The 26320-nt window shown below is 45.6% G+C and overlaps 2 protein-coding genes across 5 annotated transcripts in view; one reads left to right on the forward strand and one right to left on the reverse strand.

Moving 5' to 3' along the window:
* The first annotated feature begins 265 nt into the window (after positions 1–265).
* FZD5 (frizzled class receptor 5) lies at positions 266–7957 on the forward strand. Its single transcript, XM_047870858.1, has 2 exons — positions 266–876; positions 1155–7957. The coding sequence occupies exon 2, from the start codon at positions 1419–1421 to the stop codon at positions 3186–3188; it is 1770 nt and encodes a 589-aa protein (XP_047726814.1). The 5' UTR covers positions 266–876; positions 1155–1418; the 3' UTR covers positions 3189–7957.
* Positions 7958–9443: 1486 nt separating this feature from the next.
* The window catches only part of CCNYL1 (cyclin Y like 1), a 39904-nt gene continuing 23027 nt past the window's right edge, over positions 9444–26320 (reverse strand). The window contains exons 6-13 of one of the 4 annotated variants that reach the window (XR_007154761.1): positions 24446–24497; positions 23477–23596; positions 19617–19783; positions 16211–16373; positions 14833–15035; positions 11654–11729; positions 10891–11073; positions 9444–9709 (exon numbers count right to left, since the gene is read on the reverse strand). Coding sequence is in view for 2 of the 4 variants with exons in the window: in XM_047870859.1 (XP_047726815.1) it covers positions 14919–15035; positions 16211–16373; positions 19617–19783; positions 23477–23596; positions 24446–24497 (619 nt within the window). In the remaining 2 variants the exon portion in view is untranslated. Of the gene's footprint in view, positions 9710–10890; positions 11074–11653; positions 11730–13016; positions 15036–16210; positions 16374–19616; positions 19784–23476; positions 23597–24445; positions 24498–26320 lie in introns of those variants that run through there. The other 3 variants (XR_007154760.1, XM_047870859.1, XM_047870860.1) reach the window with 3 other exon arrangements.

The raw sequence follows: 26320 nt of genomic DNA on the forward strand, positions 1-26320 counted from the left end.
GATTAGCATTCGCCCCGCCCCCATCGCTCTCCGGCCAGCTATTGGCCGGCGCTCTTCGGCGGCCGGCTCCGGGCGGGGCCGGAGGGCGCAGGGGGAGAGGCCAAGCCCGCGGGGCAGTGGGCGGGGACGCGCGGAGAACGTGGCGGGGCGGCCCACCAACCGAGCCCCAGCGCGAGGGGGCGGGGAAGGGGCGGGGCCTCCCGGCGGGCATTAGAGGCAGGTGACCCGGGCGGGGCGGGAGAGGCCAGTCAGCCCGCGGCCGTGACTCCACAGTCGTCGCCGCCGCGCGCGCCGTTCGGTGCCCGCTGGAGGTGGGCAAAAGAGTGAGAGAGTGCGGGGGAGGAGCCGAGCCGGGCGCGTCCCGGGAGCGCCGCCACCGCCCCCAGGAGTCCGCTGGAGCGCGGAGCCCCCTGCAGGGGAGGAGGCGAGCGGCCGGCGGGACGCGGCGGCGGGCGAGCACCATGCAGTCCCGGCGGGGCCAGCGCCAGCTGCTCGCGGTGCAGTGAGGCGGCGGGATCCCCAGGCTGCCGCACACCGCCTTCCTCTCGCCCAGGTGCTGCCAGGCGCGCTCGCCCTTCGTCCGGCTCCCGGACCCCGGTAGAACGCACGGTCGGCTCCTGCTCTGCCCCACTCGGATCATGCGGGGGGGCCCGGAGGAGGAGAGGGCGAGTGACCGGCCTGCGGCGACCGCGTTCAGGGTGCGACCCCCTCTCTGAGAAGCCCCCACCTGCTGCCATGTGCCTCGCCTCGGGTACCCAGCCTATCGCCAAACTTTCCGGGTGCCAGCCCGTCTCTGAGTCGCATTTCTGAGAGACTGCCCCAGGAACAGGAGACCCAGGCTGGCTGACGACTATCTGCTTTTCAGGATCCGCGAAGGTGAGAGCCCGCGCCTAACCCCTTTCTTTCCGTTCGTTTCCCGGTTCCTCCGCGCTTTTCCTGGCGGCTGAGCTCTCTGACCCCGGGGTACAGCCTAGAAGGCCGAGCGTTAAGGGAGGAGGGGCGTGGGGGTGGGCCGGGAGTCAGTAGTTTGGTTCCCGGAGGTGGAGGGGAGGGAAGGAAGAGACATTAACTTGGAGATTTGGAGAACGCTTGCGGGGACTGAGCGGTTGACTCCCTTCTAACTGGGAGTGGTTGCAATTTTTCTTCTCCCTCAGCTTCTTTTTTAAAGAGTACTTCTCCTGGAATCGGAGCCCTAACCGTCCCTCCCCAGCCCTATCTGGCGAAGAGCAGAGCGCTGCCTGCGGAGGCAGCGCCTTCCCGAAACAGTTTATCTTTGGACGGATTTAAGAGAAAAAGAAACCAACAGGTTGCCAGCCCCGGCGCCACACACGAGTCGGCGGAAAGGCCAGCCCGGTTTCCCCCGGCTGCGTGGGCCCCGCGCGGGCTGCGGCGGGCGCGGCGAGGGGAGGGAGGGGGCTATGGCTCGGCCTGACCCGTCCGCACCGCCCTCCCTGCTGCTGCTGCTCCTGGCGCAGCTGGCGGGCCGGGCGGCGGCTGCCTCCAAGGCCCCAGTGTGCCAGGAAATCACAGTGCCCATGTGCCGCGGCATCGGCTACAACCTGACGCACATGCCCAACCAGTTCAACCACGACACGCAGGACGAGGCGGGCCTGGAGGTGCACCAGTTCTGGCCGCTGGTGGAGATCCACTGCTCGCCGGACCTGCGCTTCTTCCTGTGCTCCATGTACACGCCCATCTGCCTGCCCGACTACCACAAGCCGCTGCCGCCCTGCCGCTCCGTGTGCGAGCGCGCCAAGGCCGGCTGCTCGCCGCTCATGCGCCAGTACGGCTTCGCCTGGCCGGAGCGCATGAGCTGCGACCGCCTCCCGGTGCTGGGCCGCGACGCCGAGGTCCTGTGCATGGATTACAACCGCAGCGAGGCCACCACGGCGCCCCCCAGGCCCTTCCCGGCCAAACCCACCCTCCCGGGCCCCGCGGGCGCACCGGCCTCAGGGGGCGAGTGCGCCGCCGGGGGCCCGTCGGTGTGCAAGTGCCGCGAGCCCTTCGTCCCCATCTTGAAGGAGTCTCACCCGCTCTACAACAAGGTGCGCACGGGCCAGGTGCCCAACTGCGCCGTGCCCTGCTACCAGCCCTCCTTCAGCCCCGACGAGCGCACGTTCGCCACCTTCTGGATTGGGCTGTGGTCTGTGCTGTGCTTCATCTCCACCTCCACCACGGTAGCCACCTTCCTAATAGACATGGAACGCTTCCGCTACCCTGAGCGTCCCATCATCTTCCTGTCTGCCTGCTACTTGTGCGTGTCGCTGGGCTTCCTGGTGCGCCTGGTGGTGGGCCACGCCAGCGTCGCCTGCAGCCGCGAGCACAGCCACATTCACTACGAGACGACGGGCCCTGCGCTGTGCACTGTCGTCTTCCTGCTGGTCTACTTCTTTGGGATGGCCAGCTCCATCTGGTGGGTCATCCTGTCGCTCACCTGGTTCTTGGCAGCTGGCATGAAGTGGGGCAACGAGGCCATCGCGGGCTATGCACAGTACTTCCACCTGGCCGCGTGGCTCATCCCCAGCGTCAAGTCCATCACGGCGCTGGCACTGAGCTCCGTGGATGGGGACCCGGTGGCCGGCATCTGCTACGTGGGCAACCAGAACCTGAACTCGCTGCGCGGCTTCGTGCTGGGCCCGCTGGTGCTCTACCTGCTGGTGGGCACCCTCTTCCTCCTGGCGGGGTTCGTGTCGCTCTTCCGCATCCGAAGCGTCATCAAGCAGGGCGGCACCAAGACGGACAAGCTGGAGAAGCTCATGATCCGCATCGGTATCTTCACTCTCCTGTACACCGTGCCCGCCAGCATCGTGGTGGCCTGCTACCTGTACGAGCAGCACTATCGCGAGAGCTGGGAGGCCGCGCTCACCTGCGCGTGCCCGGGCCCCGACGCCGGCCAGCCGCGCGCCAAGCCCGAGTACTGGGTGCTCATGCTCAAGTACTTCATGTGCCTCGTGGTGGGCATCACGTCGGGCGTCTGGATTTGGTCCGGCAAGACTGTGGAGTCGTGGCGGCGCTTCACCAGCCGATGCTGCTGCCGCCCGCGGCGGGGCCACAAGAGCGGCGGCGCCACGGCCGCGGGGGACTATGAGGCGAGCGCCTCGCTCACGGGCAGGACCGGGCCGCCGGGCCCCCCCGCCGCCGCCGCCGCCGCCGCCTACCACAAGCAGGTGTCCCTGTCGCACGTGTAGGACGCCGAGGCCCAGAGGGGCCGGGAGTGGAGGGAGGGGGGTTGTTTTGTTTGGTAGTTTTGCCAAGTTCACTTCCGTTTACCTTCATGGTGCTGATGCCCCCTCCTGGGGCAACTTGGAGAGAGGGGAAAGGGGCCCTTTCAAAGGCCGTACCGGTCCCAGGACTTCTCGAAGGGGCTCAGCCCACGTGTATTCTATTTTGTGTTTCTTACTACCTTTTTGTTTTTGTTTTTGTTTTTGTTTTAGGGGAACCCTGTTGTTAATTTATATGTAGTTTTCTTAATTTTTAACTTTGTTGCATTTTGGCAACAAAATTTACCTTTGCTTTGGGGGCTTTACAATCCTAAGGTTGGCATTATAATGAAGTTCCGCTTGGTTCAGGTTTCTTTGAACTGTGTGGTCTAAATTGGGAAAATATATTTCCTATACTTGTGTCTTTAAAACAAATGTGAACAGTGAAAGTTTAGGTTGCTATGAATGACTGGGAGGTTGTCAGGTGTGATTTTTCAGCTTGTTTTCTTTCACTGCTTAAAGTGTCCCAGACGCTTTAAGGCTGAGCTGCTGGTCTCTGTTTATAGTCCCTAAGTTAGAGGAAACCCCAATTCATGTCGAGGAGGGGGAGCATAATGGGGCTAGGGCCTCCCCAAAGTGACAAGGTTAGAGAGGAGAGCGTTTAACGATTTTGTGTGCCATACTAGTTTTGTTTATTTATCGACCTTCGGTTTCTTTTCTGTAGTTCTGGTAATCATTCTTATTCCTAACAGCACCCAGCATGGTCTTGGATAAGTTAGAGGTAGCATCATAGAGTGCCGGTATAAATATTTGGAAAAGTGAAAATCTCGAGGATGGGGATTGGTTGAGCTTGAATTCTAGACTGGTAAAATGGCAGCTTTGTGCCAGAGAAGGAGTGGGTGGTTAACAGGCTTCAGTGATTCCATTTTTTTTTTTTTTTTAAGAACTCGTGTTCTGATTTTGGTAAAGGTAAACCTACTCCCTCCTTCTGGAAGTACTTAGAGATGGTTGTTAAAGGAGCTGCTTTTTAGATTTAAGGACTAAAATGGATATACCTCCAGTAATTAGGTAAATTTCTAACACTTCTCTTATCTGCTCCACCCCATCCCACCTTTATCATGTTAAACAGTCTTTTTGCTTTTCTTAGTCCTCCTCTCCTGGAGAGCTGTGATTAAGAAACCCCACCTACCCTTGAATGGGGTGCTTGAGCTGGGGGCAGGGAGGCTGGCTACCTGTGAACAAACATTGGCAGCAATGAGGGAAAATAAGTGTCCCTGGACTTTGGACTCGTTTATTAGGCAGATATTCCAAAAGCAGCCGAACATTGCTCTCTGCAGTCTCCCCAAACAAATGACACCCATAATGCACGTGCAGAAGCTTTTAAAATATGGCTCAGGGGACTGCTGCAGGAGGAAAGCTGTCCTCTCTCCCCCACCTCAATATGTTTTTCTTTTTGCCGAGCACACACTTGCATGCACCCACATGCACGTACACATGCACTTTGCTATTAGGGAATTCTGTTTGCTTTCCGACATGCTTAACCATTCATTAATATATGAAAGCCTATATATGAACACACACACACACACACACACACACACACACACACACACACAGGTTTCTTTACTATTTAAGAATTCTGTTTGCTTTTCTAATCTGTTTAACTGTTCCTTCATGAAGAGTGTGAGGCCATGACTTGGAGAAGGAGGTGACAGTGCAATGACCAGCAAAATACCAATGACCAGGGTTGAGTGGGGACCGAATTTAGGAAGCTCAAGTGACAAAAACTATTAAAATTTTAGACTGACTCCCTAGGAAAATGACGAGTCTAGGCATTTGTGCTTTATTTATACCAAAGTTGGGAATGTAAGATTTAAACCCAGGCCAGTTTTCGCTTCATGGATATTAAGGAAACAAATGCACAGTTCCCATAGCGAACTTAAACACTCTGCTTCAGGGAGAAGCCTGGTATTGTAGTTTGGGGGACTCTCAAAAGCTGCTTGCTTTTATAAAAACGCACTGCCCTTACACACTCATACTCTGAATCAAAGTTAAAATTTCAGCGGATTCGACAAAACCTAGTACATAGAGCTACAGAACTTTTTGCACATCTTCTTGTCCTTACTCAGAAGCTGCTTCTTAGGACCTTCGAATAGATCCCCTGTCTGAGGGCCAATTCTTGTGTTTTTCAAATGAGGACCTTTCCCGATCACCTTGACCTCTTCCCTCTTTTAGTATGTCTTCCCAGAAAGTACACAGATGGTCATGACGCCTCCGGTCATTGTGCTTAATTTGGGTTGACCCCTTGACTTTTTTCTTTGTGGAGGAATCTAGAAAATGATGCACAGTGCATCTAAAAGTTGTGGGATGAAATGGATGAAAGTGGGTTAATTCTTCATTTTTTAAAAAAAATTAGTGTTTCATTTGGGCAACATGCCAAGCCTCACAAAAACAACCAATTTACTGTGAAGGGAAAAAAAAGAAAAGCAGTTGAAAAAGGACCGTGAGCCAAGGAGGGGCAATATAAGTAATGCCTTTTGGGGTCTAGTTGCACACCGCTTTTCAGAGATGCCCCTTTGTTTTCAGTCTGTGTCCTTGCCCCCGCTCTTCCTCTCCCATCCCTCAAAGATAAAGCCTACCTGCTTCCCTAGAGTCTTCCTAATGTCAACTACCCCATCCCCCACCCAGGGGAGAGAAGCCAGATCTATTTATGGCCACCCTCTCTTTCCATCCCACATGCTATTTCCCCCTGATTTGCATTTTTATTATGCAGACAGTTCATACTCATGAAAACAATTATAAAATGAAAGGTTGTGGGCGGTGGGGTCTAGCAACTTCTTCACAGATAGCTTTGTGGAGTTGGAAAGGATTTATGGTTCAGTTTAATGTCACATGTACAGCTTCCAGGTTGTCCCTTTCACAGGTCGGTTTTAAGCATTGTCTCGCTTCATGAGTTGGGGGTGAAGATTTAGAAAGTTGTCTAAAGGAACTAATGTGACCCGTCCGCGGATCCGTTGGCCAGACTTTTAGGAAGTCTCTTTAATTTATATGATTTCCCTCCTTACATTTTGACGTTGTCTAAACTGGCTGAGAATAATTTTTCTTGGTGCCTTATTGGTTTATCTTTGCAAACCTTTGTCATCTTTTCACATGACCGTTTCCAATGACGGGCCTGTGTGTGTGTGTGTGTGTGTGTGTGTGTGTGTGTGTGAATTGTGTGCATGTACAGGCTTAAATAATGTGCCGACAGCACTGTTTCCAAGTTGGTATTCATTAGGCTGTTTCCTCCTGGGCCAGGGCTGCACTAATCCTGACACTGGCTGCCAGGAGAAAACCTCATGGATCCCACACCGAACCTTAATAACAGCATCCGTGACCTGCACTCTCAAGTACAGAATGGAAACCCCAGAGCTAGGAAACGTAGTTGTATATTTTAATGAACTGCTACCCCTGCTAAAGGGGCTTCTTTCACTTTTGTGCTCTACAGAAAGACCAAGGGGGGTAGGAGGGACAAAGCTTTGAATAACTGCTTTCTAACACCAAATGTGGCAAACAGGACAGAGAACGTCACACATCTAGGCAGGTGTGAGATACGGTGGCTGAGAATTGCCTGCTCCCTCTGCGTGCCCTTTCTTGCCTCCAAAGTCCAAGCAAGTGATCCCAGGGGGGAAAATGTGCCTGGAGGGGGGAGGGTGGTTCTGAGGGGAAGAAAAAAAAAAAAAAAAGCTACCAAGACATTAAAGCAGGGCAAAGGGTGGGCAGGATGTGAGGGACTAAGTAACCTGACTCAACTCTCAAAAGCTTCTAGCAGCTCACTGACAATTGCAGGATTCATTTCAGCCAGGACACTGTCTGGTACACCATTGTGAGACAATATTACTTCGTGTTGTTACAAACTGTATGTATAGTATGTATGTGTTGTGGGTGTGTATATACATATAATATATATTATATATATAAGAGATTTAGTGACTTTGATACGGGTTTGGTGCAGGTGAACTTATTACTGAGCCACATGAGGCACATACCGAGTCAGTAGGTGGCGTCCAGGGCATTCAGTACTTTTTTTTTTATTTTCACCCGTGTATAGTGCCTATCACTGCAGCATCCTCGCCGTCGCGTCCGACCCAGAATTCCCCAATCAGAGCCAGCGATATTTTCTTTGTAGACAATCAACTTGAATCTATAAATTATTATTGGCAGAGGATTATAATTTTGACTCCGTAACATTAACAAAAGGAAACCCAGACATTCTCGATAGGTAGTTTTTGGTTTGGTTTTGTTCCTGGAAGTCCGTAGAGCAGCAGTTGTACGTGGTTATGTTAGTCTCAAGATGCTTAATTTGCTGACCTTATTATTTCAGAAAAGATTTTGTATGTATTATATTTGTGGGGAGGTAAAGTAATGGTTTGAGATTTTTATCAAATATGGAGAGTAGTTATTTATGAAAAACAAAGAAATGTCTATTTTTGTTTCTTTGTTCCCAATTAATGTAGATAAATTTTAAAGTGCATTAAAACAATGGTAAAGAAAATAAAAAAGATGCTGTACAAGTCTTTTTCTCCTCATGCTTTTATGAAGACACACACTGCTTTCTAAGAGTGCTTGAGGAGATATGTGGATTCTAACTTCATAATCAGATTTCTCAGATGTACTTAAAGAAGCGATGCTTTTATTAGTATGAAAATCAAGCCAATTCCAGTCACCAGCAGCAAAACTAATGAGAACATGTTTTACTTGAATGTACTTAGGTTTCTCCTGCCGATCCTGATTGTTTCATGAATCCCTTGAAGAAATGAAGGGAAATACACGTAAGACCAGCGACCTTGCCTGAGATCGTTTTCTATTTTATCAGCCCTCCATCTGTACTTGATACTGAACCTCTTTGAATAGAGGTGATGCTGTTGTGTGTCTGGGGGGGGGGGGGTGGCAGGGACTCTCAAAACCGTTTGTCATTCAGCAGTTAGATCCACAACTTGGTATTAAGCCCTGAATACAAGTCAGGGAGCCCAGAGAAGAGGCTAGAAATTGATTTAGAGTTGGCACCTCCCTGATAATCTGCTGCCTGATAAACCTGAGATACTATTGTCAGAGTCCTTTCTCCTGGCTGCCTGTTGGCCAAATGCAGAGTAGTCCCCAGTCCACGGACCATCGCCTGTTAATGCCTGGGATGTCCGTGTTCTCCAGCATCGCTCTGAGGCGTAAGTATGTCGAAGACAGGTAATTAGGGTCTTCACGTTTTGTTGGAGGGAGATAAGACAAATCTAAGAGGTGGACAACAATATGAGCGTATGTAATTTAATGTCAGAGTGAGTGCTGTGAACATTGTCAGATTCATATAGAAGTGAGGACGGTTGGGAGAAGCAGAATGGAAGACCCCGTTGTTGAGCTGAATCCTGATGGAAGAACAGAGCTGCACCTTCCGTGTGCAGGACTCTGGTGGTGGCACACCCTCCCAGGGCTTCCTCATTGCTCATTTCTCCCCAGTGGAAAAGGGGGTAGGAGTAAAGCCACAGGCCGGGGCAAAGGGACTGTAGGGACTTAGCAGGTTGGAGAAAAAGGTGGGGTCCAGAGTATTATTGGTAATAATTCTTTTTAAATGTTTATTTTTGAGCAAGTGAGAGGGGGGAAGGGCAGACACACACACACACACACACACACAGAATCCAAAGCAGGCTCCAGGCTCTGATCTGTCAGCACAGAGCCCTACATGGGGCTCGAACCCACAAACTTTGAGATCATGACCTGAGCTGAAGTCCGGCACCTAACTGACTGAGCCACCCAGGCGCCCCAGTAATAATTCTTTTAGTGATTTAGAGCTTTTTAGTTTGTCACCAATGGAAATGGGATTGAGAGGCAGTAGAATGGATGCCAAGTCTTTAAAGACTTGGCAGCTAGACAGCAAGGGATTCAAGTTCCCGCTCCTCCATTTATGGGTTGTGTGACCCTGGACATATTAATCTCTGAGTTTTTCAGCTTTCTCATCTGTGAAAGAGGCAGAATAGCACTGATCTTAGGGCTGAGGGGAGCTAAAGGATGAGATCAGGTTAAGGTAAAGCAAGGAAGAAGCAACGGTTTAGGCATGAAATGGAAAGGGAATGGATAGAATCTTCTGGAGTTCCTACTAAAAATGTAGATTCCCAGGCTTAAGCTCCAGGAATTGAGATTCAGTAGGTCTGGGACCCATAAAGCTGCTTTTTTTTTTTTTTTTAAAGAAAACTTTATTTTGGACTTTATAGAAAATTTGCAAAGATAATCCAGTTCCTGTATACCCCTTAATCATTTTGCCCTAATGCTAACATGTCATCAAAGGTCACTGTCAAAACGAAGAAGTCAACACTGGCACGTTACCATTAACTCCAGACTTCATTTGGATCTCACCAGATTTTCCACTAACGTTCTTTATCTATTCCAGGATCCAATACAGGATTCCACATTGCATTTAGAGAAGCTTCATTTTTCATAGGCACTTTCAGCTGATGAGAGGTAGGTGGTCTGGGGACTGTATCCTGATAAATAATAGGGCAAGTAAAGGACTGAGTAATCGCCCCATCCTCACACTGGGTAGACGAAGCAGTTTTGAAGAACAAGGGGTGGGGGGGATGTAGACGGCTGGTGTTAAAAAGGTGGAATGGAATCCCCTCCATGAGACGAGGGGGGTTACGTCAGGAAGTGAGGGGCCCGTTCCTAATGCCAGCTGAAATGAGTCTTGGAGCTGGAAGGTGGGGATGCTACCTGGAGTGAGGAGATCCATCTTGGGTTGGGGGCAGGGCAGGGGAGTCAACAAAGGCAGCGTGTGGGGAGCTGCTTTGGGGAACCCGGGGAGGGCTCCGGTGGGTGACGGTAGGAGCTTACAAGGGGCCGGTTCGGCCTGGGAGCCCCACAGTCCTGTATTTTCTGGAACCTGATGAAAATGCTTTAGAAATAGGTCACAGTAGTAACTGACGTCACGCACTACCACACTGGGCACTAGCAGAGGTGGAGCGGGGAGATGGTCTTGTTGAGGGAGGACCCTCACCAGCGGCGGGAGGTGCACACACTGAAGCTCTGCCTTGGAAGACTCTCCCCCCACAGTGAGATCAGGGGGGCCCCGTCTGGGTGCCAGAAGACAAGCTTAGTAGAACTGAGAAGGGTAAGAGGAGGAAGGAATAGGTGTTTTAAGGAAAAGCTAGCAGAGTGACTTTCGGTCTTGAAGTAGACGCTATGGAAACCTTCCTGAGGACTTTAGGTCCGGAGGCAATCACTGAGTTTCTCTACCCCCCTCAGAGGACGTGGTTCCCTCCGCAGCAGTTCCCATCATTACCACCTAACCTGTTGCCCCTTAAAAGAACGTTAACCTTCTTTCATTTGATTTGAGATTCCTCATTTCTGTACTATTTCACTTAGTTCTTTCTGCACCCTATAAATGCTAAACCACAGATATTCTTAAAATTCGTATCCTATTAAGTACGTGTTGGCTCATGTGCCAAACCCATTAAAGACAGGGTAGTGGAAACTGCCTCAGAAACCAAACCGACCGCACCCGTGTACCCCAGGAACAGGCCTTGCCGAAGGCTTCCCAGATCTGCTTTCTTGCCGGCACAGTGTCTGGCCAACCAGGTCAGCACGTGGCTAAGACTTCAGGCAATCAGGTCCTTAACTTGCTAGATGCTGCGTGTAATCTAGATTCGGCAGAGAAACGAGCGCTTACCTGGGAGAGGCTGCCGGCTGCCGAGCGCTTTTCCAAGCAGCTCCACGCTCCAGGATGCAGCCTCTGGTTGAGGGAAGAGCTGTAGTCGTTTTACGTGTGACCAGAGAGAAGTTTCGGTGATGAAAGACCAGTTTAGCTAACTTCTATGCTGTAGCTCAACTTTTCCAAAAAACATTGTATAACCTGAATACAGAGGGAATTATTTTCCTGTGAATACTGGCTTCAGCATGTTTTTCCTTTAAATCAAGTAGTATTTATACATACAGGAAAACTAAACCAAGAGATGAACCTCACACTGTTACAAAACCAAGATTAAGTGGTGTTGGATTTCAGTAATGTATGAGCATATGGGGCACATTCAGCGTAAATGTCAAAGAAAAGGTCGTGCTGGAATCCGATACAGCAGGGAGAGTTTCTCTTTAACCAGAAGCACTGGGCCCGAAGAATCTTAGAATGAACCATATGAAACTGCTGATAGGCAAGCATTTTTTTTTTTTTTTTTTTTACCTCCAGAGATGGCAATTTCATTTGGTTCAAACATAGATTTCAGACCTTTGTCTTTTCCTTGTAAAGAATACTTAAAGGCTCAGTTCACAATAGATCAGAGTTAAAATTTCACTGAGAAAAACTAAAATGGAAGATAAATGAGACGAGATGGTTCGATATAACCCTTCCCAGGTATAAAACCCTGAGAAAACTGCCATAGGTACTACCCCATTAGCAACTGGTTTCCAGACCCTGCAACATTTGTCAGAGAACCTACCAGCTTTCAGTGATGTTTATTATCTTTACCCTAAGTTGACTTGACTTCTCCTTTATCACAATGGCTATATTGCCACCTAGAATTAAAACCAAAGGGGAGAGAGTAATTTGTGGTTCTCCTGCTACCAGCTTGTTCTTGAAGCTAGTCTTACAGTGTTCCTCCCCCCGCCAGACTTTAACATCTGACCCCTCGTGTCAGCATTTCTGCTTAGTGGCTGGCATAGTAAAGGGGAGACAGTCTTAATAGTGTTTTGAGACAGAATTCCCTTTTAAATGAAATCAGATCATTTATCCTCACCAGCAGTTTCTCAAGAACAAAGTGATTAGCTGATGATGTGACCTTCGGTAATGAATGAAGGTGGAAGAGAATACGGCCAGACTCTCAGTTTACTGAGCATTGCTCGAGTGGACAGGGTCTTAGTTTTTAACTTTTTTTTTTTTTTTTTTTTAATTGAGAGAGCATGAGCATGGGGCAGAGCGAGGGGGAGACACAGAATCCGAAGCAGGCTCCAGGCTCTGAGCTGTCAGCACAGAGCCCCACGCGGGGCTCGAACTCAAACCGTGAGATCATGACCTAAGCCGAAGTTGGAGGCTTAACCGACTGAGCCACCCAGGTGCCGCAGGGTCTTAGTTTTACAGACACCTTATGGAGATTTGGCATATTTCTCACTGAAATGTTAAGTTTGAAGATAGCATATTAAAGTCAAAATATGTGGGTGGTTTTTCTTTTTATAGCAATGTTCCTGTGCTTCCATTTTCTTTTCTGTTTTGTTTTTTTAAGTTTTTATTTGAGAGAAAGAGCACGTGAGTGGGGGAGGGACAGAGAGAAAGGGAGAGAGAGAATCCCAAGATTCTGCTGATAGTACAGAGCCTGGCAGGGGGCTCAGTCTCATGAACTGTGAGATCGTGACCTGAGCTGAAACCACGAGTAGGACACTCGACCAGCTGAGGCGCCCAGGCTCCCCTTTCCAGCCAGCCTCCAGGTTTTCAAAACTGCTGGAGATCCTCATATAGCTCACATTCTGATTCTGCAGTATTCCTGTAATTCCTTTCTCTCTGGTATATTCTACCGAATCTCTCAGTGTGCTTTTTTCCCTCTTGGCACAATAATGAACCGTTGAAAGATGCCATCTACTGCACTGTGCCTCCGAGCACAATGGCCAGCGGTTTTAAATGTACCAAACTACCTGCAGGTCCAAAAGGGCAGAAGCCAAAGAAAGACATGACTACACTGGAACCAGAGGCAAGGAGCAAACCCATCACGAATGGTCAGTTTGAAAATGCTTTAAGACCCTACTATTAGAGCTGACTGAAAGCATTTCAGTTAGAATACTATGTGAACTGAATGTTACACACTAGCCATATTTTAATTAAAATAGAGTTTATTAGCTTTTCTTTTAATATAAACACGAGGAAGAAAAACCACATACGTTGTAGCATTCTTTTCAAAATAAGACTAATCAATACTTGAATCTCCAAGCTCCGAACTCCACAAAACATTTTTTTGAGGTGGTAGATTGTAATATTTTATATACTGTTATTTATCATTTATGTCTCTGTCCTTTAAAAATGATGGAACCTGCAGCACTCAATAGAATATGAAGCCTTGCTATACTGAGAGAAAGTATTCCTGGCCCAGAAATGCTGTGTTTACAGGCAAAATTCCTAGGATTACATTTGAGAAGGTAGGAGAAAGATCTCACGTGGTTAAGAACACGAATCTTTTTTTTCTTTTTTAACATTTCAAGTTTAGGTGACATCATTACCAATGTCCTAGAAGATTGATTTCTTAACTCCCTGCCCTTTAAAGCCTGAGGTGAGGGTTCCTCTTAAATAGCAGGACTTGAAACGAGACATCTCCAGCCAGGTTAACACGTAGGATAGAAAAGCGGTTTCCTATCCCCTACTTTCATATCACTACTATTAGAGTCCAATTCCTTTCAGTTTATTACATGTGAATTACCATTGCTCTTCATAATCCTTACCAAATCTAGAAAAAAGAAACTCAGGTGATCAAAGCAGGTAAACGGCACAGCCCTGCAAAGGACTACTTTCAAAGGGGAGGGCATGTCTATGAAGGTACAAGGTATCTTTAAAGTCTTAGTGCAACTTTAAGCTTTGATACCTGTGGAAGTATAAATGCTACAAACTGACAAAACACCATTTAAAAGTTTAGGTATTTCTTGTAAACTTAACTAGTTTTGTAAATTTTAAATATTAAACTTCTAATTTTAAGTTTTTGCTTCAGCCAATGTTTGCCATCTTCAAGAGGGGCTGAAACAAAAAATTGAAATTAAAAGCTTAATATTTAAAATTTACAAAACTACAGAAGTTTACTAGAAACGTAATTAAACTTTCAAGTGATATTTTGTAAGTCTGTGGCATTTATACTTCAGCAGGGCCCTGGAGGGCCCAAGCATACCGTATTTAAGCTGAAAGTTGCAATAAGATTTTCAGGACACCTTCTATTTCACTACCTGCTTGTTACCACTGGACCACCATGTTGGTTGGAATTATGAAAATATATTTTAATACACGCATTTAACAAAGAGGAAAATCGTCAGAAAATGAGAAGCACCATTATAGTTCACAAGAAATGCAGCGTGGACCCAATAGAAGTAGATAATTGATAACGTACTTTCTCTTGTTTATGATCCCAAACATACTAATAATGCTAATAAGTAGTGCTTGCAAAGAATTTGAACGACAGGTGTTATTTGGCAGCTTTTTGGTTTAAACTGATTGCCAATAACGACCAGCAGCTTCAATGATAAAGTAGGGAGGAAGAACCCTTCGATACCTCACAACGCTACAGTCTGTTCCTAAGTGGCTTTATGAGTTGTTAGGAGTCCCGTGTTTTAATGATAATACTGCATTGATTCTAAAGAAATATGCAGCAGTGTAAGGGAGGGGCAAGAAAAATAGAAAAACATAAAAGTTATGTAGTTAGTGTCTTGTCTAAAAATTTTAAAACCTCACTTAGCTCACAGCTATAAGCCTACATAGTAAGCAAATATCTGTGTGTGGGTTGGAGCTTTTGCTTTGGAGTGGTTTTTGTAACTCTGTTTACATTAAAAAGGACAAACGAGTGTGTTGCATTGACAAGTTCCATTCTTTCCCATGAGCATAATCCTTGCGGTCCACGAGTCTCTTGACTTTCTTTTAGATGAAAATACTAACTTTGCTGGTTTTTGAGCAGGAGAGGTGGTATTTCTCCAGTCCTTGTAGGTGAGGGGCTCGTGATGTTACAACCCCTCCTTCCTCCCTTAAGAGAGGATGGCATTAGAGCGCTGAATACCAATGAAATTATCAGCGCTGAAAGACCTTCTCATAGCAGCTCTGCACAAGTCTTTGTATTTGTCTTCACACAATCTGGAAATGGCCTGGAAAGTTGAACAGAACACAAGAACAATTTAAAAACAAAAAACCTTAAAAAAAAAGCATCATTGGTAAGCCACACAGCCACACTCCTTCAGATACTTCACAGTTACTGCTACCTTGGAGAGCTGGGGTCTATGCTCCCAGATTCTGGGGATGCTCCTTCCTGTCAATTCACTAAGGTAAAATCCTTAAGAGGCTATGATTGATCCTTGGGGCAAAGAAGAATTTAAAAACTGGGTTCCAAAGATGTGAAACGTATTGTGACAGGCTCCTAACAGCACCACACTTGCTCCTTCAACATAATGAACATGGACCTGGGCAAAAATCAGCATTTTCTCAGCTAGTCAACGTCTTTCCAGTCTGCAGTGATTATCACATACCCTCAGCAAATTCTCCCAGGGCAGACACGTGCTGGACTTGATTGGAAGGTAGGAGGTCTAACGCCTGAAGTGCCGAAGAGGGCTGTTTCACTTGCATATCAACCAGGGCAGAAAATACCTGATTGCAAAGTGCCACCCAAGGTACCCCCAAAAGTGTCCATTGTAAATGTGTTTGAAATTTCAGTTGTGACTACTTCTGCTGTACGCTCACCAACAGTCATAAGGCATACGTGCTAGTTTGTCTCTGGTTTGTTACCATTTCCATTAAAAGCCCTACACCAGTACTGGAAACACGCGATATACAGTCTAAGTACAGGTCTCTCAGGTGAGCCACTAATGCTATGCTTAATAAACTCATGGGATTGAACTGTGCTATCTATAGAAAACACCAGCATGAATTTGCAAACCGAGTAAAAGACAGTTAAGAGCAGTGAGTCGATTATGTATGTAGACATGATTGGGGATACAACCATACATTATTCACGAATGGTTATATGGAAGGGTAGAGGTTCAAATGGATCAAATGGAAAACCATTAAGAACAGGTTAAATCTGATTTAAGATATTCTGAATTACGGTCACAGAAGAGATACCTATATACTTCTTTGAAATGATGTGAGGCCTTTATATAAATCATAAAAGACACCGGAAAAATGCTGCCAAAGGGTGAATAAGCTCTTCGATGTGTTTATTGAAAAGCTTTCCGTTTTGCGAATCACTGCTGAATGAGATTTAGCCACAGATGTGGGTTTTTTGGTGGCTGACAGAAAAGCCTGACTGATGACTTCACAGCCTTACCTCTAGGTTCTGTGCTCTTTCTTTGCTAAGAGGAGCAAACAGAAAATTCAAGTTGTTGTCATCTGCTAAGGAGCGAAGGTCAAAGTAGTATTTGGCATAAACACTGGCGGGAACATTAATATTAAACTGAAGTAGCTCCAAAAAATGCCTTTCCATCTCATTCCTGGGGGAAGAGACAAAACCAACACAGGACAATTTTAGTCAACTGGGCTATCTTCAAAACTATCATTCTGAGCTACTAGGGGAGCTCTAAATTCTGTTTTGAAACAAATAAAGGCTCCCTGGCTGGATTAATACACTAATGCTCCAACAAGGTACAGCTATTTGTGGTCCTTTCTGCATCCCAGCACTTTGAGTTTGGGACAAGGGGGAAGAGGTTATGGCCCTCTTATGCACTCCTGCTGCTGACTCAGGGGCTCATTCTTCAGAGTTCCATTAGTGCAGCTGTACGATTCATGCTCCACGCTCACTCACAAGGCCCCACTATAGTGATCAGATGAAAGGAGTGATGTGTGCTGTTTATTAGCTCTGAAGAACTTGCAGACATTTTCACCGGGCCGATAACAGGAAGGGGCTTATTGAAGTAGAGACGCGCCAACAAAAGGAGTGGGCACATCACCACGGCAACAAATGGATCCATCGAGAGCCACTGCTATTATCTCTGAGGGGGAAAAACTCTTGAAGCAACAAGGATTCATCTCAAATAAATAAATAAATAAATAAGCTACATTCGATGGAAAAGGGAATCCCCTCCCCCAGTGCATGGGACTATGCCAAAGGGCATTCATAAATGTAAGTTTCTGTTCACCTTAGTCTTACTAGGGCAAGAGATTGTCACTATGACAGGACAGGATGTACTTTTTAAACTCTGACAGGCAGAACGATCAAAGAGATGTCATGGCTAGACAACTCACTTTACGATAGGACCTCTGATAGAGCACTGGACTCCAACAGCATGTCTCATGTTGGGAATGCAACCCCAAGATGTGTCACCACCCCCTGTCAGAACAGAGTGTGAACACAGCCGCCTGGGGCGAGTTCAATAAAACAGGAAAGGAAAGTGTTGGGAGCAGTCCTCTGCTACACGTGACTTTACAGCTTTCTTGCCAAATATTTAATAAATTAAAAATTTACCATGTTCACAGTAATCCTTTTAGGGAAATACATAAAAATGGCAAACACCTGAAAAAAACGCAAGAGGCTAATTTTATAACCTATTTGGTTTCTCGGTTTTAATATTTTAATCCACTGGACAGATCGACAAATGCCTGATGCTCTCCTGTATGGAGAACATTCAGAATATGAACAGAAGAGATGAGGTGCTCGTTTGTTGAATTTTAAACCCAATCGAACCTACTTCCAAATTTAATTTCCTGTTCATATGGCTGCAAGTCTATAGAAATGTAAATCAGATAATGTTTTGATAATGAGCTAATCAGGACTTAATTTACTACAGGAATAAATGCACTTCACTATCCCTTTTATATTTCCTCCACTAATACATTTTAATTGTGTAGAAATACAGTACTTCATAGGATTAACATGTCTATAATCAAGGTTTAATCACCGAAGAAAAGCATTATGCCTATAGGATATGCGTCTTCTGGGTTGTGTTTTAAATAGCTAGATGGCTGAATAGCACACCATTTACGGGCACAGCAAATTTTCTGAAGAGCAGCTGCTCAGTTTAACTTACTCTTTTGAAGGGAATATATTCTAAAGCGTGGATGCTAGAAAGTGCGAAGAAAAAGTGGATAGACAGCGATCTTTCAATTGAGACTCAAAATGAGACCATTACACATTGAAGGCAACAGCAGGGGGACAACACAAATGTGTATTAAACACTTCGTTGTGATATTTCCAGTTTCCAAAGACCGTAAACAAAACAACCTATTATAAACATAGCTCCTGGTGCTTCTCTGATCGTGTAAAAAACTTGTTTACAACGAGTCTTCCTGTGGCTAGACACTGCCACCACTGCTCCTGGAACTCGCTCTTACGAGCTCCCACACTTCCCAGAGGGCTCTGATGTTCTCACTGGAATCAGAGGCCCAGCCAGCTTCAACACGGGTTCTCAGCTGCCGCCATGGCAGGGCTAGTGTTCAGGACTACACGTTTTTCTTCCTTTAAGGGACCAGAGCTTGAAGACTGACAACAGTGGTGATCAAAGTCTCTTTAGCTTCTGCAACTTCCCAAACCACTTTTATTCATTTCAACTCCATTATTTGCCATTACACCATTTGCTACTGGGGCCGCAAGCAGTATGTCCACACCCACTCCGTCCACGCTGTTCTCAAAAGCCATTCTGACTGCTACCGACAATGACTGGTCCCTTCTCCTAGTCAGAAGTACCCTCACTTCAGCTGTAAATATGCACTTTGGTAATTCTGAATGACGATCTTATCTAGAACAACAGGGAAAGGTAACAAAAACAAACTTGCCACTGCCTGCCAAGATCTTAATCTTCCTATGCTGTTCTGTATAATCAAGACATGTTCTTCCACATCTTCTCCAATGCCACCCACAAAGACATGTTCACTCTCAGGGGGGCACTCCGAGAGTCTACTGCGAATCCCTCTCTGGCTCATTCTGCCTACCATCCTCGGGGCCCTTCACAAAAGCCAGGGTGGCCAAATCGAAAGCCCTCGTTGAGTTTGGCACTTCACTCCCATGTTTACATGTCATCTGTGGGGGGCACCCTCAGGATTAATCGAAAGCCCCACGAGGCACTACTGTGGTTGCTGAGTGCCCCAGAGACTCTTCAATGGGATGGGCAGCAGGTGATGTCCCAGGGATGCCAGAGAAACAGGAGCTCCCTAACTTCTCAGAGCTATTTTTAAACAGGAGCAATACACCTAGGAGGGGAGGAGGCAGAAGAACAGGGATCTGAAACCTTCATACATGTGGCTACTTTTGTACCATGGTTTCTGTAACAACAGAACTTGAGATAAAAAGGAAAGACCAGCAAAAGCTGAGTCAGGGTGAGGTATAACCTCTCTATAGTCTAGAGGCCCTAAGGCCTTAACAGTGGCCAAACATTTATCTCAAAGGCCAGACATATGCCTCTTAAAGATGGGCTGGAACGCGTAGGCAGGTTGAAGAAAGCCATGAAGATATGTATTGTACTGTGTTGATAGTAAGCCTGTAAAATGTATGCCAAAAACCACCAGAAAAATACACCTCAATTTACCAAGGAGATTATTACAAGTAACACATCAAGACCTATCAATTAATGATGGGGAAATATGAATTGTTATACCATAGCCAGATAGTATGTAATTTTAATGCCTATTGCAGTTGTCTGCACAACGTAACCTTTAAAAATATTCTTAAAATGTAAACTTTACCGGAGCAAAGGAGGCACTGAAAAATGGTTAGAAAGTTCACCAAAACCTTACAAACTCACATGTCCTCAACTGTAATGTCCTTGAGGATCTGGCAGTAGTCCACATTCCATACAGCCTGATCGTCCCAAACCTTGGAGGCAAGAAGAATGGCTCCCAAAACAATTCTTTTCCAGTTAGTGGGACAAATGTCGATCTCAGCATAAGTTAAAAGCCTTTCTAAGTAAACCTGCAAAAGTAGAGCACTGGTCTTTCATTTTAGTTCAGTTTAAGTGCTGTGATAAGAACTGTTAGGAATGACAGATTTCATCTGTTTTTGACATGCCTTTTAGTCTTAGGTTCTACAAAGACTTTGCTCCGCCAGCCAAAGCCAGAGGCCAGGTCACAGTTGTAGGTCGGATACTTGTTGCCTACTCTGCCCCTGCGGATTTCCAGCCCAGTTTTGGTCACAGGAATGACTGGACGCCTCAGCAAAGGGCATCCTGAAGACAGGCACTGGGCTATTAACCTTCCCATTCATAAAGGGAAAAGATTCAGTACAACCGATTGTAGATTCAAGCCGTTCAATAAACCTGATGACCTACCATGTGCTGTGTACCAAAGCTGGCTGGTGGTTACATGGTAATGTACAAATACTTGAATATGTAAAACCCTGGTGATACTGAGCACATGTTTGCCTTCCCCTTTTCACAAGCAGTCCTTTGGCGGCATGAGCCTGGAGATAAAAACTGGTGGTCAAGAGAGCCTCCCAGTGGCTGCTGCGTGGCACAGCAGGACAGGAAGTAGCAACAGGTGTGCCTGGGCCAGTCTTTCCAACTGTCGAGTAATCCCCTATTTAGTGTCCGTTACGGGAACACAGGCACATACAAAGGACAGTCCTCCTGGCCCCTCTCCTTCACATCCCTATTATCCCTTCGTGATAATTCACCCTGTCTTACACAACCTACAGCGTACTCAATTCTGTTGGTTTTAAAGGGCTCACAGCTGCCAGGTTCTAGATCACTGGGGCTTCTCTAAAGCCGCCTATGAGGTGATTTCATGATTTCTTTTACTGTGTATCAAATGCCCAGTCTGCAAAGACCGGGGTGGAGTGAGCAGCTGAGTAGACATTACAGAGCTAAGCTAGGATTCGTTACTTCAAAGGGTGCTCTGAAGAAGAAGGGTGCCATCTGACAAGAAAAGTCCAATTTTAGAGTTATGTTTACTGTCTGAAGGTTGTCAGATTGCCAGCTCAGATTTGCAATACTGTCCAAACTCAACTGTGTTTTCAAAAACAAGTGGTTCTTGAACACTACATGTTCTTAGTGAAATCCTGCTCCCGACCCCCAAAACCCAGCGTTCTCAGGTGTCCTAAGAACGACCCTTGCTTACAACAAGGTTCACTCTCTACGGGAATAATGAGAGGCATGTGTAGGACACTGGCAATGTCTTGATTTCCTATCACCTTCCCTGGCAAACTTGGAACCTGCCCAATCATTCATGCCCCCGGCTCTACAGTGTCAGTGGAAGGGAGGTTTCTTCTCACTGAAGTGAACTCTTTTTTCCGTGATCCCATCTCACAATTCCCTCTTCTTGAAGAATGTTTCCCTCTTTGCCAGAGATTTCCCCCAATGTGAATGTATTTACATTGCCCTCAGCCTAACCTGCCCTTCCCCGCCCCCCAGCACAAAGCTTCCTTCAGTTTTGCTCATGGGAAAATGCCCCCTGCTGGCTTCTCATCTCCCATTGTCTTAACCCTGGGCAGTATGCCCCCCTGCCCCTGTCACTCAGGAGGTTACTGGTGCTTTCACACATAGAAACCAGAGCTCTTCACCCCAACTGTCTACTCCCTCAGCCTTGCCCAATAACCCAAAGGGTACTGCCATTCACCTACTTGCTGGGGCCCAAACCTCCCTTAAGTTAATCCTGCTCCAATCCATTGGCAATTTTTGTTATCTCTACCCTCATTGGTAATCTGGCTGATTTCTATTCTATTTGTCACTCCTCAGCTGTATCACTGTCACAGCCTCCTGACCTCTCTGCCTCCACGCTATCGCTACAGTCTATTCTCCCCAGAGCAGCCAGGACAGCCTCTTAAATTAAGAACACTTCATACCCCTGGGGGAAGATCTGCTAAAGGCTTCCCACCAAACAAATAACAATTTACCTTCTTCCCACAGCCTGTAAGCCTTAAGGCCCCATGAGATACGGCACTGCCCTTCTGTGACCTCATCTCCCATGTTCTTCCCCTCACTCCTCACTCTGACCAGTGGACACTTGCTGTTCCCTGAACACGCAAGATGTGTTCCCATCTCAGAGTCTTGCTCATCATCTTCCCCAGTTTAGTTTGGTCACGGTTCAAGCGCTACTTCTTTAAAGAGGCTGTTCCGATCAGTCTAATATGGCAACCCCTCCAATCACTGTACCCTGCTTTCTCTTGGTATTTACCACTGCCTGAAATGTTTAGGTTAACGCTCACTTGAAAAAAACACACACTTCTCTCTTCCTCACTGGAATATAAGCCATATAAAAGGCAAGACCTTTATTCAACCTGTTGTCTCCTCTACCTCCAACACTGGGAATAGTGATGAGGTATCCAGTGGGTATGGAATGAGCAACTGATTGGCAGCATTTGGCATCTGGACCACGCTCTCCTTGAACTGAACCTCTCATCTTGGCATCTCTTTTATTATTCTCTCCTGGTCCTACCACTATTATTCTCTCTCCTATCACTCTAGCCGCTCCTCTGAGGACCCATCCCTCATATGTTGTTAGTCCTTCCAGGTCTAGCTTCTATCCACTTTTTAGTCTATACTTTTCTCTACTACTCTTAATTCCCTACCTCTAGAGCTCAGGTTTATGCTCGATTCCATCTATTCCAGTGATGACCAGACAAGATCACTCTGCTGTCTCACGGTAATGTCACACTTAACCTCACACAGAATTCCCCTTCTTCCATTCCAGATATTCTCCTTCCTGCATCACCTGGCTCTTCAGATGCAAGTACCACTGCTGCCCCTCTCCAGCATGGGCTAAGCACTCCAAATGGTTTATAGTTCACTGAAAAGGCCTGTCTGATTGAGTGCCCACAGAGGGATCTCTCTTCAAAAGCATAAGCCTCCTCTCCTGAATTCTAACTGGATAGGAAGGGAGTGCAGGCATTGACCTAAGTATTCTTTCCCTACAGACCATGCGGGTAGGCCTCCACTATAGGTCTGCTGTAGGGAGGAGTAAAAATAATCCCAACCACCTCTCACTTAAATAGAGTGTATTTTTCAAATGATAAAATCTTATCACAGGAATCTGTATGAAGAACACAAAGGTCCCTTACACAGCTGTAGCTTAGCAGGCTGACTAACAAAGCCTTTCTGAGTCCTTCTGGCACTATAACCCTGGGCAACTTCACAGGCAGGCGCGAGAGGACACCAGGGATGGATTAACACCCATCGTCCAAGGAACAGACAACTGAAGGCGATAGTTCTCAATCAGGACCCACGTCAGAACTGTCTGGGGAATACTGAAATAATCTGGGACTCAGCTGAGACCTACACTGAATGAGTGCCTGCCTGTGGACCAGATGGTTTTGTGACTGCCCCCATCCTACCCACGCCCACCAGCACACCCTCTGTGTGTGAACATGTGTGTGCTGTGTGTGCATCTGTGTCCTGAGGTATGGAGGGAGAAACCAGAAATCGCTCCTGCTGCCTTTAATAGCAATTGTTTTGTGATGAGAAAAGCAATGGCAACATTTTAAAGAATAATGATTATTCTCAAACTCAAATTATATTAAACTTGAATGTGTGTATGTGACTTTCAATAGGTTTCTCCTAATAAATTTCTGATGATCATTTCAGGAACCTACTTTTATGTGAAAACCAGGACCATACCCTGTGCGCAAGATAGAAATTTCTAAAGATGCTTTAGGAAAGAAGAAATATCTTACCAAAGTTACTATTGCACATTCGGCTGTTAGCTGTGCCGCACTGAAAAGAGTACGAACAAATCTGTAAATAAATTTGTGTTCAGGATCATGCTTAAAGTACTCCTCCGGAACTTTTTCTCGCTGAAAGAAGAAGAAAATGCAGTGTAAATATCTGTCAAAGAAAAATACCTAAGTGCCCGTAATATAGCAGTCTTTACTTGCGCCCACGTGCCCCTTAGAGTAATTTTGATTGCGTGACATGTCTTTCAGTCTTTTGAATATAAACAATGGGATCTTAAAATACCACAGTGCTTCAATACTCACCACCATTCATTAAAGAAAAATACAGGCACGACCTCAGAAAATCTGTTATTTGTTCCTTCCTACTTTCCCCCCACAGCAATCTAACCAAATGCAAACTATTTTTAGGCTCAAGAGTCTGGTTGTTCAGACAAGTCATACTTCTCTGCAGTCAACTTTGAAACACCATTTTCAGTTTCCTGTAACCACAAGGCACTAAGTGTGTGCTGACCTATGCAACAGTCACCAGCCACCTGTGGCCGTAGAGCACCTGAGAAAGTGACTTTTAAAACTGTTATTTTAAGTGATTTAAAATTTAAGTAGTCTTCTAATTTTCTTCACAGAGATCATAACATACTCATTAGGTTTATTTATAAATATATACAGTCTGATGTTACTGAAGATTAGCTTTTAAAAAGGTCTATTTTCTGTTATTTGGGTACGTTTACTCACTTTGGCTGACTAATTAGACAAAGCAGCAAATCCGTTCTTACTCTTTCATATCCCTTCTACAACATTCCTTTTGTAAAATGATGACACAACATGGGGTAGGGAAGAAGACTAAAGATGAGTCTGACTTCAAGCTGGAGTGAGTAATTTTCTTTTAGCAATTAATATCAAATCAAATCAGCATGAAATAAACACAACTGCATGAGAGAAAAATACAACTTCAATAAAACTGACACTTACTGTGAGTGGATGTGATCTCTCATCAAAAATATCCAAGGATCTATTTGCATCTCTATAAAATAAGAATGCATTTAAAAAATTAATTCAGGAATTAATATCTTAGTAATATATCTGCTGGGAGTAGAGAGGGGAGTGGAAGAAGCTTAACCTTCAACAAAGCAAACAGTTTTATAAACTCTTTTGTATTCTGGCCTTAAGAGGGTTTCCTGACCTCTTTTTACTCAACACATCAAGTTCTGTGAAATCTTTCCTACAATGACCAGCCCAAGCCAGAGTTGCCTTTAACACCGACTTTCCCTAGCCGGCAACACTACCAAAGCCAATATATTTTCACTTCTCTAACCACACACTGGAACACAGAAAAACATTTCATAAAGCCATAGTGGTGGGCAATAAAGTCTTCAGAATTTTAATAAATGTGAATATGAAATTCATGGTTTTCCCCTGTTTTTTCCCTCTCTGTAGTTCTCTATATTACACATTCTTATCACGTATTTCTTCTTGTCTCTCTTAAATAGTTTGAGTTAAAAATGTAACCTTCTTCTTAATTTTCAAAGTCTTTTTGTTTAAAAGTTCACCACACTAATACATTGCGCTCATTTAAACAGTGGTTCTCCAAGTGTGGTCTACAGGTCTCTAGGGTTCCCCTTTTCAGAGACCCAGGAAGTCAGAACCGAGGGAAATATTAAAGACATTACTCGCTCATACACTTTTGACATCTGCAGTGATTGTATAAAAAAATAAAAGGGAGTAAAACTGCTGGGTTCTGAGCATGAATCAAGGCAGTGGTACCCAACTGTACCTAGTCATTCTAGTCTTCACTGCCACTTGCAGTTGAAAAAAAATTCTGCTGTACTTAAGAACATCTTTGGTAAAGCAGGCAAATTTAACAGTTATTAAGCCTTGACCCTTCTAATATTCTGAATAAGCAGAAAGTATATATGAAACACTTCCGCATACTGGAAGATAGTTAAGGAAAAGCACTTGCGACTTAGTTGTGAGCCGAACAAGCCGCTTTTTTCATAGAGCACCATCTTTATTTGAAAGCGCAACTGATAGTCATTCTCTTAAAAATGAACAAAATGAGGGGCGCCTGGCTGACTCAGTCGGTAGAGCACGTGACTCTTGATCGCAGGGTCGTGAACTCAAGTCTCATGTTGGGCATAGAGTTTACTTTAAAATAAAAATTAAAAAAATTTTTTTAATTAAAGTGAGCCTGAAACTTCAAGGAAATAACTAAAGTATTTGTTGCCAATGATAAAATTCAGGCTATCAAGCTAAAAAAATCAGGATTTTGGAAAACTTGTACCTTTCAATGGGAGCTTCAGCTACTGTGAGCCTGATAGCTTCTCAATACCTAAAACACTTTTCTGGTAAGACTGCTGGTCTTTTTTTTGTTAGTATCACTAACAAAAGTGAGATTTTGATACTGTATAAAGAAATGTGAACTAGTACTTTCCAACTGATCAGTGCATATTATTATAAAATCACATACACGTAAAAGATCCATTCAGTGTGCAAGATAGATAGATCAATGTATTAACAGAGTACAAATTCACAGACAGGATTTAAAATTCTGTTACAATTTAAGAAACTAGTCCTTGTGGACTTTTGGTGCAGCATCATAGAACATCCACGGTTATCTGAAGGCTTTAAAAGCACACCTTTGTCCAACTATGTATCTGAAAGAGGCCAGCTCTTCTTCATAGTGTTTCTTCAAAACAAATCACTGAAGACAGACAGGGTATGAGAATGAGCTGTCTTCTATTAAAACAGATATTAAACAGATTTGCAAAACTGTAAATCAATGACATACTTTCCACTCTCTTGTTGTGGATAATAGCTACTTTTTAATAAAAGATATGATTTCTGTTA

The sequence above is a fragment of the Prionailurus viverrinus genome, chromosome C1, assembly GCF_022837055.1.
Source record: "Prionailurus viverrinus isolate Anna chromosome C1, UM_Priviv_1.0, whole genome shotgun sequence".
In the NCBI taxonomy this organism is placed as follows: Eukaryota; Metazoa; Chordata; class Mammalia; order Carnivora; family Felidae; genus Prionailurus; species Prionailurus viverrinus.

Coding starts and splice junctions, on each gene's coding strand:
- FZD5 (XM_047870858.1), top strand. CDS start 1,419: ATGGCTCGGCCTGACCCGTCCGCACCGCCCTCCCTGCTGCTGCTGCTC.